The 13961-nt window shown below is 37.8% G+C and overlaps 1 protein-coding gene across 1 annotated transcript in view; it reads left to right on the forward strand.

Moving 5' to 3' along the window:
- Nucleotides 1-12328, forward strand: part of pdhx (pyruvate dehydrogenase complex component X) — a 30219-nt gene extending 17891 nt beyond the window's left edge. The window contains exons 7-12 of the mRNA XM_012853277.3: nucleotides 2325-2502; nucleotides 2725-2872; nucleotides 5747-5805; nucleotides 7284-7442; nucleotides 10688-10752; nucleotides 11500-12328. Coding sequence (XP_012708731.3) covers nucleotides 2325-2502; nucleotides 2725-2872; nucleotides 5747-5805; nucleotides 7284-7442; nucleotides 10688-10752; nucleotides 11500-11755 — 865 coding nt within the window. The 3' untranslated portion in view covers nucleotides 11756-12328. The remainder of the gene's footprint in view (nucleotides 1-2324; nucleotides 2503-2724; nucleotides 2873-5746; nucleotides 5806-7283; nucleotides 7443-10687; nucleotides 10753-11499) is intronic.
- Nucleotides 12329-13961: the final 1633 nt, after the last annotated feature.

Here is a 13961-nt window from a genome sequence, read left to right on the forward strand (position 1 = left end):
TGTTTTTGAGGTCATCTCATTTATTTAATTTCATTAATACCAAACCGATGACTCTGATCAACAACCACTTCTACTTCTTAACTTACCTGATCAATAATCCAGACTGGATACTTAAAGTGTTTCTTTACTTTTTTTGAGCAGTGTATATTATATAGGCACAGAGCGATGGTGTTCAAATAATGACCCAATACTTGTTAGAGGCCAGGCGCTTCTTTGCAAAATGCATATTGTGTTCAGTGACCTCGCCATAATGACATATTTGTGATGTATTGTTCAGCCATGCTCAAGAACACTTTTTAAAAGCGTTTTACTTTATAAACAAAATGAAAGCAATTAGGTGTAGTTCAAGAGTTTTACTATGTTTTTACACCTGAATTTAATTTATGTCAAACAAATAAAAGAGGCTTGGTGGTAGTTGCATTTTCTGGTATGTTAGTCATACAGATGGTTCTTTGGGCTAAATTAATCATTTTGGAAAACTCTTAACCAGAAAAATCAAACCCTAAATGTCTTTCCTACATGTCAGACACAAGACTTCTAAGACTATTGTTTAAATTAATAGTCATTGTGATGGAGACATTTTTTTGTGAAACCTGTTTCACTTTCCAATGGAGTGTTTCAGTTGTTTTCTTCTGTATAAGGTTGTTCTGTGGCAACATTACAAATTGGTAGATTTCTACAAACTTTTTTTTTTAATAATTTCTGCTTGTGAAGAATTCCTTGTCTCCTCTTTAATATTCAAGTCACCTTCTCCTGCTCTTTCACAAGTTCTTTTGCCTTGCCTTGTTAGTAGGGGTGCAATTGAACTGTCTCCACAATAGCGGTGCTATTATCAAGCCGCACAGATTGCATTAATGAACGGTTTTTTATTTGTCATTTTTTATTTATTTACATTTTTCCTGATTCCTTGTAGCTGATGACATAGTTGGTCTGTAATGAAATACTGTGTTGGACCTGGCAGTTTAACTAGAAGATTTCAAAGTTATCCTCACAAACAAATCTGTAATGGGAAGGGAGGAGCTTAGCGGGACCTAGAGGGACTTAAAAAAGGCAGTTCACAGAATGATGAGCGAAAGTGAGATGTGAGCCCCAGGCAGTTTCAGCACCATGGTAAAGACTGGAGCAGCTGGTCTAAACAAAAGGCTGCCTACATATGGGTAGGTGGATCACAGTGCAGTGAACCAGAACCAGAGAGCTTCAAACACCTGATACCTTCCCACTTAGTGCTTTTGTGACTCAAACCAAAATTAGTGAATGAAATAATATCTCTAAGGCAGATTTTCTTTTTTTTTAAATAATTATCTTTATCTTTGTAATTTCTGCATCTGTCATTGCTCTGTGTTCTGCTCTTAAAAGCTCAGTTTTATTTTATTTACTGCTTAGAACAGTTGCACTGAAGCACACCAATGTTTCAGTCATTTTAGTTTAAGTGTAATTATATAAATTGCATTTTAAACCTACCATTAAGCCTCAGGTCAGCTGAAAATTCTCTTGATCAAAGAAGCAAAGCTTGGGTGTGAAAAATTATTAGTCAGCTATAATTTACTATCGCATGTTATCATTGAGTTGTTTATTCCTTGAAGCTAGGGATGTTGGTGAAACCAAGGTATTGAAGGACGTAGTCCCTTGGTGCACCTGAAACCTGATCGTGCCACACCTGTTAAGTGTAGATGTGAGCATGACATGATTCTCATGACACCCATCCTCTGGCAGATGACCTAAAGTTACCTTTCTGTAAGCCTGATACAAACAAAAACAGAGTTTTTTTTTTTCTGTGTCAGTGGGTGGAACAAGATGAAGCGCTGCTGATATTAGACGTATTGTTTTGAAAGTGTGAAACAAGAAAATAAAGGATAATATTTGTGACAAAATGTATTTCATTTCATTCTTCATGCAAAATTTTGCTGTCTTCTCAACATTAATAAATTTGGTTTGCAAGAGCATTTACAATTGTAGATTTTTTTTGGTTACCGTTTCTTTTGTTTTTTATAATCAACTTGAACCAAATGTCACATGTGCAACAAGTGTAGACCCAGTGCAAAACAATTTTGCTAATTTTAATTAATGTTGATTTTGCAAGCTGGTTCTCTACTGTTTTTTCTATATATATGTTGTTTTTCCAAGTGTTTTTATAATGCTGAATGTCTTCATTTTTGCGTGGTAGTAGAATCTAAAGGTAGAGTTAATTGGCAGCACTCACTTTTTCACTCTTTTCCCTTTTAGCCTTTACATATTAATGAAGTTGTTTTTCTATGAATGGTTTAACTCTCTATACTGTGTGTAAATTTCTCTGATGTATTTAATTTAATTTTTTATTTTCTTAGAGATGCATTGAACCTTTTAAAGAAGTCCCCGGCCCCGAAGGCAGCACCAGCTGCCATGACAGCAGCAGCCCCGATTCCTGTCCCAAGTCCTGTCCCCACCCCAGCAGCCCCCCCTCCACCTCCAGGCAGCAGACCCAACATCCCTCCTCTATCTGTACCCGGGAAACCAGGAGGACCAGTGAGCGATTCTGTCCTTTTTTTTTTCAGACCAGTTTGATTAATTAAAGTGTGTAATTCCTTTAATTTTGATAATGTTCACAGATACAAAAGCCGATCAGCTTTGTTTTGGGATACATTTCACTTTGGGATACATTTCACTTTTTTACTTATGCCTTTCTGAAATATATCCTCGTCATCTCATTAATTTCTTCATCCAACTCCTTCTACTTGTCATCTTTAGGGAACTTTTACTGAGATCCTTGCCACAAATATCCGTCGAGTGATTGCTCAAAGACTGACCGAATCGAAGACTACAATCCCTCATGCATATGCATCCATAGACTGTGACATGGCTGCTGTCATGAAGCTCCGCAAAGAGCTTGCCAAAGGTAAAAACCCACAACTTTAATAATGTGTACAATAGTTTGATTTTCCATGGACAAATGTTTCCATCCCTGAAGTGAATGCCTCACAGTTAATTTTATATGGTTTCCATTTCCTTAAAGATGAGCATTTCAAGGTTTTTGCACGAATGCTTATTTATGCATTCAGAAAACCATTTCTGCTATTGGAGAAGTCTGGTTTCAACACAACTGACATCTCTGACCCTGCTTTATTAATGATTGGGAAACTTCCGATTCAAGTTCAAATTCAATAACCCATGTCCATGCATAGCTACTGCATCATGCTTTAGAGACTTGGGAGAAGAGAATGCAGAGGTGTCAGCTGATTCACTGGCAGGGTAGATTGCCAGGACAGACAAAGGAAACCCAAATGAGTGTTTAGGGCGACCAGGAATCCTGTTCAAAAGATCTTCAACTCGCATTTCTAAGAGTTTTTCCTCTGAGGGAAGTTTGGGACATGAGATCCGAGGCTACTGAGATTCCTCCTGAATTTTGGTAGCTCCGACTTCGTGCAGTCTAGGGACATTTTGGGAGCTATCGAGGTTCACGTGCTGGGTATCTGATCAGGATACCTAATGTGCGCATGGCTTTGGAGGTTTTAGGTGCACCCAGAATACACTGAACAAACTACATATTCCTCGTGGTCTGGAAAAAGTTTGAGAATGTTGCTGTGCAAAGGAATGCAGGATGTCCCTTCATTGACCTGATCTTGGATCAGCAAAGGACAATGAACGGATGGATGGATGAATGGTAAAGCTATGCGTTTTACTTGTGTTTTCAGAGGATTGTTGTAGACTTTGTGAACCAAATTAACCCATATTAAAATTGCATATTTTGAATGATGTTCAATAACTTAAAATTGCAAAACATCTGTTGCCATTAAATAGAAGAATAGGGAAGACTGGAGCATCTAGAAGGTACTTACTTTTGAAACGTAGTTTCCTTTCACTTCAAAGCTACCAAGATTTTCACAGTTTACTTGGCATTTAATGTATTACCTTTTTATTGTATTGTCAGACAGCAACTCTATATTGGCCTATACCCTTAAATGACATGGTATCTTAAACAAAAAAATCCTGATTGAAAAGCTCTTTAAATATATGTGCTTAAAAAGTTATCAGTATGGTTGTCATATTCAGGATTTTTTTTTTTTTTATCCAACTTAGTCCTAGTCCGACACTTAGAGGTGGGTGGTAACTAGTTACATTTACTCAGTTGTATTTACTTGGGTAACTTCTTGAACAAAATTTACTTTTAGTTGTTTTACTGCGCTGTACTTTTTACTTGAGTCATATAATTGCTCAGGTATCTCTACTCTGAAAGTAAAATTTCTGGCAACTCTACCTACTGCGAGTAACTTCATGAATAAAGAACATAATAAAGACAAAGCTGACAGAAAGACTTCCTTCCGTATCATAAACTATGCTTTGATGTCAAAGTCATAAATCTAACGAGTGGTGCTTTAGTTGCGCTCTGCTCATCTCTCCAAGGGTACAGCAGGATATATCAGTTTGATGGTAAGGTTTAAAATCCAGTTGGATGGGTATGGCAAAATAATGTGCACAGCTTACAATAAAGTTTGGCCAACCATGAAAACTAAAATAGGCCGTGATTTTTGGAGAGTACAGAGTTGACCCCCGGGAATAGAGTACAGCCACAAACTCTTGATACTGACATTTCTTTTTAAATGGCTTGATCAGGACTCAAGCCTGATACTTGGAATTGGATCAGGACAGTTGTTGTCAGTAGTGTATTTTTCTGAGCTCTTGTTGTAATCTTTGCAATAAATACCGGTTTATAGTGTCAACATCCAAACAAGAAAATATGCATGCCTGTGAGTACAGAGTCATTAAAAAACAATCAGTTCGCTATTTTATTAGTACTCACAGAAGCCTTGATGAAGTACATCTCAAATTTCAGCAAACATTTGTCTTTCTCAGTCCCACAGTAGTTCTTGACAAACGGTTACTCCTTGTGCAACAGAAATCAGGATGTGGATGTTGAAAATGAAGGGTGTGAACGGTGTGCAGGGAGGTCGACACCACACCAAAAACGGGAACTTTAATTTCATGTGTCACAACTGTCACAGTTTGGTGCTTTCCTATTTTGAGTGAAATTATCCATTACTTTGACCCGATTGACCTTTTATGTTGAAATGGCAAAAAAAAAATAGCTTGTTTAAGCACCTATAACGTAATTGGTTTCGTTTAGCTTAACTTTGCCTCACTGTCAAACAAACTGTAAATCTCGACGGGTGCCGTCTGTATGGTGGAGGAAATGGGACGCCCATTCCATGCCTGTTAGCGGGGCTGTGTGTGTACTGAGGGATTCTCTGCTCCCGGTTGTTTTTGTGGCCCCTTATTGTTCAGGAGCAGTGTGATTTCACGGTTGGCTCATTAATCATCCAGCTCGCAGCATTCATAACTGCCTGGTGCTGCACTTTTGGACACCAGTAAGAGTTTGCTGCCAGTTGCCAGTCCAAACCTGTCTGTCTCACTGGTGTTTCTCACACAGACATTGAGCTGGTTCTATTGCCTCAGCCTTATAAAGAGAGATGTAGGCTCTGATACTTTTGAGGGCTCATCTGTAATTAACGTTTTTTCCCCTATATCTTGACCTGCGTATTCTGCTTGATACAGGCAGTTTGAATCAGGTGATCTAATTGTTTTGTTCTTCAGGAATGTGTCCTTCATGTTTTATGTCGTTTTGCATTCATCCTAATTTATTCTTTAGCTCCAGTTCTTTTCGTCACCTCTCACCTTCCTCCAACACTGTCAAATGTTATAGTATGCATTTAATGTTATGATATCTTGAATTATACTTACAGGTTGTTGTTGTTTTTTTTCTTTGTCTTTTCAGATCAGATTAAAGTGTCTGTGAATGATTTCATTATCAAGGCAGCTGCTGTTACTCTTAGAGTGAGTATTCTACTTAGTTTTCTCAGTTCTTGTTATTCTGCCATTTATACATGCTTAAATGTTTATTATTTATGTTTATTCCTTAGCCCTTTTTTCATATTTTAGTTTTTTATTATTATGCTCAGTTTGTGTTTCAGACTCTCTATCAACTATTGCACCTACTTTGGTATCGCACCGACTTTTAAACTTTAGGAACAATATGCTTTAGGAACTTTTCAGATGTTTCAAAATCTTTTTTTTTTTTTTTTACCCATGATACTAGGAAGCGCCCAACGCCTACTTTCAGGCCTTTATTGCTTAATGAAGCATATTGATGTGGTCATGATTTCCTACTCAACCTTATCCAGGTTGGGCAATCATTATCAATTGAAAAATGACCTTGGAACACATTTTTAACAGTCTTCATCTTAAATATATTGTAAGTGGACTTGGAATGGAATGTAAAAGGATGCAGTCACTAAGTAATTTGATTATTCTACTTTGACATGGCTTTACAGTATTTCATCTGCGCAGTGAAAACAATTTCTTAATTATTGTTCAATTTAAACGTTGCCTTTGTATCAAAAACAAGCCATACCTAATAAAATATGGTCGGATGGAGCAGGGGTCATGATAACAGCATTGTGGGACAAGCATTTACATTCTCACCATTTAAAAGAGGCAAAAAGTACCAAGAGGATCCCTTCACTCGTTACACTTCATGTGGCTGGTACTGCAGTTTAACACATGACTAAAATACTTCTTTGGATGAGCTTCTGCTGAAGACTAGAATATCTGACCCTGTTTGACCTAAAGACGCTTTATTTTCCTGCCGTCACACTTGATTTCACTTTTGACATGGAAATTCTGCTGTGGAGCAGAAATGGAAACTTTCTTAAACATAAGTACCTAACTGGCCCGATACAGTGGCTGCAGATTGCTAACTTTGCACAGAGATTTCCCGGTGAGGTAGTAAGTTCATGGTTACCCCACCATACTTGCAAATGAATGTTTCCAAATCCGTTGCCATACACAGTGTTCCCACTCAGTCCTAACATTGTGATGTCCAGTCTAATTTTAAGGAAATTTTGCTCTTGCTGCCAAATAAACCTCGAATCAATCAGATTAGAGCTTGGACAAACAGCAATGGAGGATGTCAAGAAATGTCTGGTGCTGTGATCTTAGTAATTGAGCTATCCTGCTCTGTGGTTTGTGGATTGGGCTTTCCTCCCAGAAATGCTATTAGATCCAAGTTTCAAACTCCACAAATTGCAATTTCAGGAGTTTGGAAGCAGGAGGTAACGTCAAACTTTTTGTTTTTTCTGGAGACATTCTGCCTACTGACTCCAATGTTGTCTACTCCAGGAAAACCTCTTGTCTAAAAGAATAATGTTGGTTTAATGTCTTTTGTCGGTGTGCTAGTTTTATCTGACTGCACCCTTCACTGAGGTGTGTAAATGGAAAACATCTTATCGCAAAGTATTATTTTTTTTCCCCAGGAAATGCCAGAAGTTAATGTGACGTGGTCTGATGATGGACCTCATCCACTAGACTCAATCCATATCTCAGTTGCAGTGGCTACTGAGAGAGGCCTCATTACACCAATCATTAGGGATGCTGCAAACAAAGGAGTGCAGGAGATCTCAGCAACTGCTAAGGTATGAAAAAAAATCGTTGAGATTAATTTAAAAAAGTACATTATTCTACATGGGATTCTTTAAAGAATCAAGAATATCCCCACCATATGTTGTTGAGACATTCAGGCAACAGATTAAGGAGTTGATACTTGAGTGTTGGTATGAGAAAAAACATATTTTATGAATATATATGATTCTTCTGTTAAACATCATAATACAACTGCTAAGACTGGATTAAGAGTAGTTTAGATTTCTCTGTACCTTTTGTGAATCGAATATCAGTAATTAGGTTCTGTTTTAGCAGTTTTAATCATTATTGGCTGCAAAAAATATTAAGTTGAAAAAAGGGCTGTGGAAATCTGTTCGACCAAATGCCAATTTAAATTACTAATTTTAAAACTGTTCAACTCATCTTTTGTTGCGCCCACTGAATAAACCTGCTGCATAAATATGCAAGACTAAGTCAAGATATTGTGACGTGTTGTCGCCCCAAACCACATTTGTACATTGCCTTCAGGGTTTCCCCCACCATATTATAGGCTTGGCAGGCCACCAGGCTTTACTGCAGTACCTCAGTAAACTATGCAGAGGCACTGCTTATAAGGCTGACTTTACTTACAACTCTACAGACTGAAGAACTCTGTCGGAGAAGAGATTAAATGTTTCAACAATATAGAACCCGTCCAGAGGACCTATCCAGTTTCTTGCAATTTATTGATTACAAAAAGATTTTAGAAGAATTGGGCATTTGAATTATATAGTTAACGCGCACTTAAAATCCTTAAATTTTCTCAAAAATTGATGGTGCACCTTATATATGATTTTTGTTGTGCTTACGGACCGATTTTATGTGGTACAATGTGCTAAAAAATCAGCTATCCTTGCCTGTTTTCATTTTGTGTACACAATCAAGTCAAATTTCTCAATTGGCCAAATTCCCCTTTTAATAAGGAGCGCTTATTCTGATAAAATGAGACATCTCTTCTCGATCTATATGCCAAATGGGTTTATTAAATGAATTACAAAAAAGTTGTTCAAAGAGGCAAGAACAGTGATCACTGTGAACAAACTGTACTGAGCAGCCCGTTGCAGATTAAAGCCCACTCATATTTGTCAGGCTGTCTGATGCGTTTCTAGTCCATAGAAGAAAAATTAATAAACGGAAAGCTTCCGCTCTCGGTGTCTTGTAAGGCGTATGTTGAAATCTAAGAGAGGGGAAAAAGAAACTGTGTTTACCAGGTGGCACTTAGATCTATTAGTCTACACAGGTGCAATGATTGTGAAATGTGACTAAATTGTTGCTGTCTGCATCTGATAAAGATTAGACCAATAAAAACAATTTGTCTTCTTGCTGGTGTTGGCACCGACTCTGTTTAGTTTTTGTTGTCTTATCATGCATCATGTTTTCAGCTGTGTGGCAAAGAGCGGTGTCAGCTTAAGCAGGTGTACAATCCTGTTTGCTGTCTAACAGATGTTCTCTTTTGATCTATGAATTTTAATAGCAGACAAATATAGCCTGCAGAAATACAAAAAGTACATTCTGAAATGATCATTTAATGTGTTCAAGGAAAATGGCTATTAAAATCAGTGCGGTTCTATATACAAATATGATTGCCCTACTTGCCAACTCCTGGTTTAACTAAGATTAACCCCGTTTTTGGAAAGCTGAATTTTCAGTCTTGTAAATTCAACGATTCACCGGCTCAGACAGAATATGTCTAGAACCGTGAAACAGGCTAAAAGATTTCAAAAAGCAAAACATCCTGCCCAGTCTTAACCAAGTTGATAACAAGGATTAAGTTACCGACATCTGGTAGTCTCGGGATTGAAGCGAACCACAGTTAGAGCTTTTATCCACAAATAGCGAACACACGCAGCTGTGAACATTCCCAGGAGTGGTCACCCTATCCAAATTACTTAAAAGAATGTCTAAATAAATCATGGGCATGCATTGTGTCACATCTAACATAAAACTACCAGCATTTTTGAAAAAAAAAAGAAAAATAAACGCAGATAGTCAAACTTAGTGGTAGTAGTATGATGGTCTGGGAATGCTTTGCTGCTTTAGGACATAGATCATTTGCCGTAACTAATGGAACTATGAATTCTGGGCTCTACTACAAATCTTTAAGGAGAATGTACGTCCATCACTTTGGGAAGTGCTTTAGTTTATTTGCGTTATGCATCAAGACAATAAATTGAAGCACACTTGCAGGTTCACCTGGCTATGTCTCAAAAAAATAACAAAATAAAAGTTCTGGAGGTACTTGGTTCTTGCCCAGGCACCCTTCAGTGTGGCTGAATAAAAAAAAAAAAAAAACATTTACCAAAGAGAGTGGGCAAAGTTCCTCCATAGTGATGTAAAACCTGGCACAAACAATTACTAGATATAAAGGCACTTTTTACATAAGGTCAGGTTCTCTAAGGTGGCTCAATAGTTCTCTCCTAGCACTTTTCAGTGATAATCAGTACAGCAACGGAAGAGTAACTTGTCAAACAAATTAGGTTTTTCAGTGTGAGCCTATTTATACATTCATCTAATTTAACGATCCAAAACTACATTGATATTTTTGAGTCATACCTTTCACTCCTGTCGCAACAAAGCTAGAATTCACATAATGGGGCTGTGTAAATGTAGCAGTTTTTCCACCAGTTTTATCATCTCACCCTTTGGGTGTTGTCAATTCCCTTTCTTCATTTTAGCAGTGAACAGTCTGATTATTTCCATTTAGATGAGCATTTGCTGTGGGACATTCAGTCATTGTCTTAAACACGGTTTGAAACAAAAATACCTGTGATCTTTTTTTTGACTTAGGTTTTTCATAACTGTCTTTTAACAGCTGTAGGATAAATCTATGTGGCAAACTACAAATTACCACTGTGGTAATAATCTGTAATCGGTAAGTGCTTAGCAAAAAGCCACGTTGTCCCTGCACGAAGGTCGCAGTGCCTACACAGCTGGGTCTTTTTATGTCTTTTGACTGAAATCCCTGCTCTTTGCTCCAGTTTATTTCTTTAAGCTTAATAAACCACCACAAAATGAATTACAGAACACAAGTTACTTTCTGAGCTTCATAGGGGTGTAGTCTGTGATAAAGAAATATACCGTGCCAAAGAAGGAGCTCTGGTATATATTTCTTTCAAGATTCAGGTCTATCTAAAAGTCATAACTCGGGCATATTTGTCACCACATGTACTGTATATGGTTTCCTTTGTAAACTATATATTCTGAAACAAAGCCTACATAATATAAAATGTATTCACAGGTATTGGCCCAGAAAGCTCGAGATGGTAAACTATTGCCTGAGGAGTACCAGGGAGGCTCATTCAGGTAAGCCTGAGCTATTGGTCAAAAGGAATAATGTGTAATAAACTGTTATTTTCTCATCTTTTCTGTAAAATCCATGGTGTCTTGGAGTCCATACAATTTTATCTCAAAATTGTGCATTTTTGATGGGTAACATCACTGTCTCACATTTTCCTCTGCAGATCAGGGTGATCATAACTTTCCTTAGTAGCCAGCATAATTAGGTTTTATGGCTTCATTCTGGCTTCGCAGACTGTCAGTATATTACACATATTTTACATTTTGTGTGGTCTTGAACTGAATGTGGTCTGGGGCGACAAGTTATAGTGTTATCTGTTAGGAAAGAAAAATTTCCACTCGTTTGAATTAATGGTGTCATTTACACATTATTGGGGTTTCTGTGTCAGAGGAGAACAACAAATCTGTGCAGAGATGTCGCTCTCTTAGTCCTGCTGAGGATATAAGGGTGTGTGCTCTTTTTATTCATTTATTTCATCCTCAGAGCAAAAGCTCTCATTAAGACAAATGGTTTAGTGGCCTCTGGTTAGACTTATTAAACCGTGTACAGAATATAGTGGGAGTCTGCTGCTGCTGCTGCTGCTGTCTTGATTTTTGGCAGCTCAGTGTTCTCTATGGAATAGAAAATGTAAAGAATTGTAGAACAATCATAATTATGTCCTTATTTGTTTTTTAATGCTTTGTTTCTTGACTAATAACACAATACGTGCCATTTCCTAATTTTCCTACCTCTTAAATTCCTTCTGGGAACAGTATATCCAACCTGGGCATGTTTGGGATCAGCGGTTTCAGCGCCGTGATCAACCCTCCTCAGGCCTGCATCCTCGCCATTGGCACTTCCAGGCCTGAGCTGCGACTGAATGAAGATGACCAGACGCTGCGCACACAACAGCTGATGACAGTAACGTTGTCCAGTGATGGGCGGCTAGTGGATGACGAATTAGCCTCCCGGTTTCTTGATAAATTTCGTGCCAACCTTGAGCAACCGCAGCGTATGGCCCTTGCCTGAAAGTTAAAGGATAAAAATTAAATGGAAAGCGGAAAGTTCAAAATAAAAAAGCCCAGCTCATGGTATCACAATTAGGAAGCTTTTAATAGTGGATTGAAATTATTTAAAGCTTAGAAGGTGGCGTTGTATATAATGTAAACTGACTGGTTACCACCTGGTTGACATGGACTTCTACCAGCACCATGTTGAACTGAACTTCAGTGCAACAACAAAAGTGTGTCCCAAATACTGCTAAATATACAGGCTATCTACCACACAAGCATTGTATATAAAATCCTCAGCCAGTTTTAAATCCTACGGTACCAACTCTTGTACCAATTAAAACCCTAAAAATGGACAATTTGTCAATATTTATTACAGAAGATCTGTGGCGACGCCATTTGTGCTACGGTTAAATCCATGTGAGCCAACTGCTGTTAGTAAATTTCTAAAACATATTAAGTTGTTACTGTTAATTTTATTTCCTTTCATTATTTAAAATATTTGTCACTGACAGGTTCTATAAGTCCAAATGTAATTACATTCATGTTGTGTCATTTAGTTGTCAATAAAACACACTGTTAAACCGTTAAACCTTTGTGCTTTATTAAAATGTCTTTTTTCTTACAGTTTTGACAAAGAACTCGTTAGGCAATTCTAGAGCTGCCTTTGCCCCTTTCAGTTTCAGAGGAATCTAAATGCCTCGCATAATTCTCCTAATAGGATAATTCTCTAAGCTCAGTGGACAGGCCGGCGTACGCTGGCAGATGTCTTTTTCCTGTACGCATTGGTAGAACAGGTGTTCGTTAATATGTGCATCAGCTTCAGTTTGTTAGAAGCACATTAAAACACAAGGTATGCAACTAGAAAATATCCTCCCCTGACAAATTTAACAGATGACGGCAGGCATCTCAAGGCGCTTTAACAAACGGCTTCAGTGCATATCCTGGTGTAGTCAAATCAGTCTGTTTGCAGAGGATTCTGTTTAACATGCTACATACTGCCATACGCACGGCTCGCATTATTAGAATAAAGGACTAGTTATAGTCTGATGAAACAACCTCCTTGCTCATTATGCTTAATGGCTGAATTATAGAGTTTTATTTGTGCACATTGAATAATCTCTTGAGTTTAACTAATTATTATATACCTGAAACAAGTTATGTAGGTAACGGTGGTGGAGGAATTGCTTTATTTTTTTAACTGTTTAGGGCCAGTAGAGCAGGTAACAACACTTAACTGTTCCAATACTATCCTATTTTTCTGCAGCCCTAGACACACTTTCACCACTTTGCTGAAACTAAGCAGCAAGAACATTTTGTTTTGTGGTCACGGTGGAAGCAGTTTGAAATCCATCTCCCAGGCAGACATGGGCACAGGGCACTTCAGGAGAAGTTTCTGAGGGGTGTTATTAACAATTGCCAGAGACCAGTTGTTTTATACAGTATGCAAAAACTGGCCTGTGTGTCCTTGCTATGAGTTTGAGGAAAAAGCTGATCCATGTGAATAACAATGAGAGAACAAACTAAATGACAGGTTTCCATCTGTCATTTACATAGTGCCTTTTAAAAGTATCCATACCTACTTGAATGTTTCACATTTTTACACACTGCAACCCCAACCTGCATTCTGTTTTATGATTTTTGTGTGATGAAGCAACACAAAGTGGCACATCGTTATGAAGTTTCATTTAAAAAAGGATGTGTGGTTACCAGAAATCTTTAGAACAAAACTCTTAACTGGGATGCATTGTAATACAGGCCCTCTTTACTCCTAAACGAAATCCAGTGCAACAAGTTGTCTTGAGACATCACCTAAAAATGTCTGTAAAAACTTGCCTGACAAAACATTCTTGAACAAACACCTTCCCCTTTTGAATCAGACAGAGAATCTGCAAAGGAAGGTAAAGATTATTAATTTAAGCTATAATGGAGGATTTGTGCAGTTTAAGTTTTTGAGATTTTAGGCAGATGGATATGAGCGAGGACTTTGAAGCAATGATGATACACTGTTGGTCATAAATCACATCTGATCATCTGCTCTGAGCCCCAGTCTGGCTAATCTCTTCCTGCATCTCCAGGCATCATCTTCTCATCGAATATAAATGTGTTATTTCTCTGTGAGCAGCATCATAATCCTTCTGCTCTACCATTTGAGTATTCATCCTGGTGCGCCATCTGCCACAAAGAGATAGGATGGGTTACAGAGATCAACTTGCAAGCAGTTC

Source organism: Fundulus heteroclitus, chromosome 2 (assembly GCF_011125445.2).
Source record: "Fundulus heteroclitus isolate FHET01 chromosome 2, MU-UCD_Fhet_4.1, whole genome shotgun sequence".
Classification (NCBI taxonomy): domain Eukaryota; kingdom Metazoa; phylum Chordata; class Actinopteri; order Cyprinodontiformes; family Fundulidae; genus Fundulus; species Fundulus heteroclitus.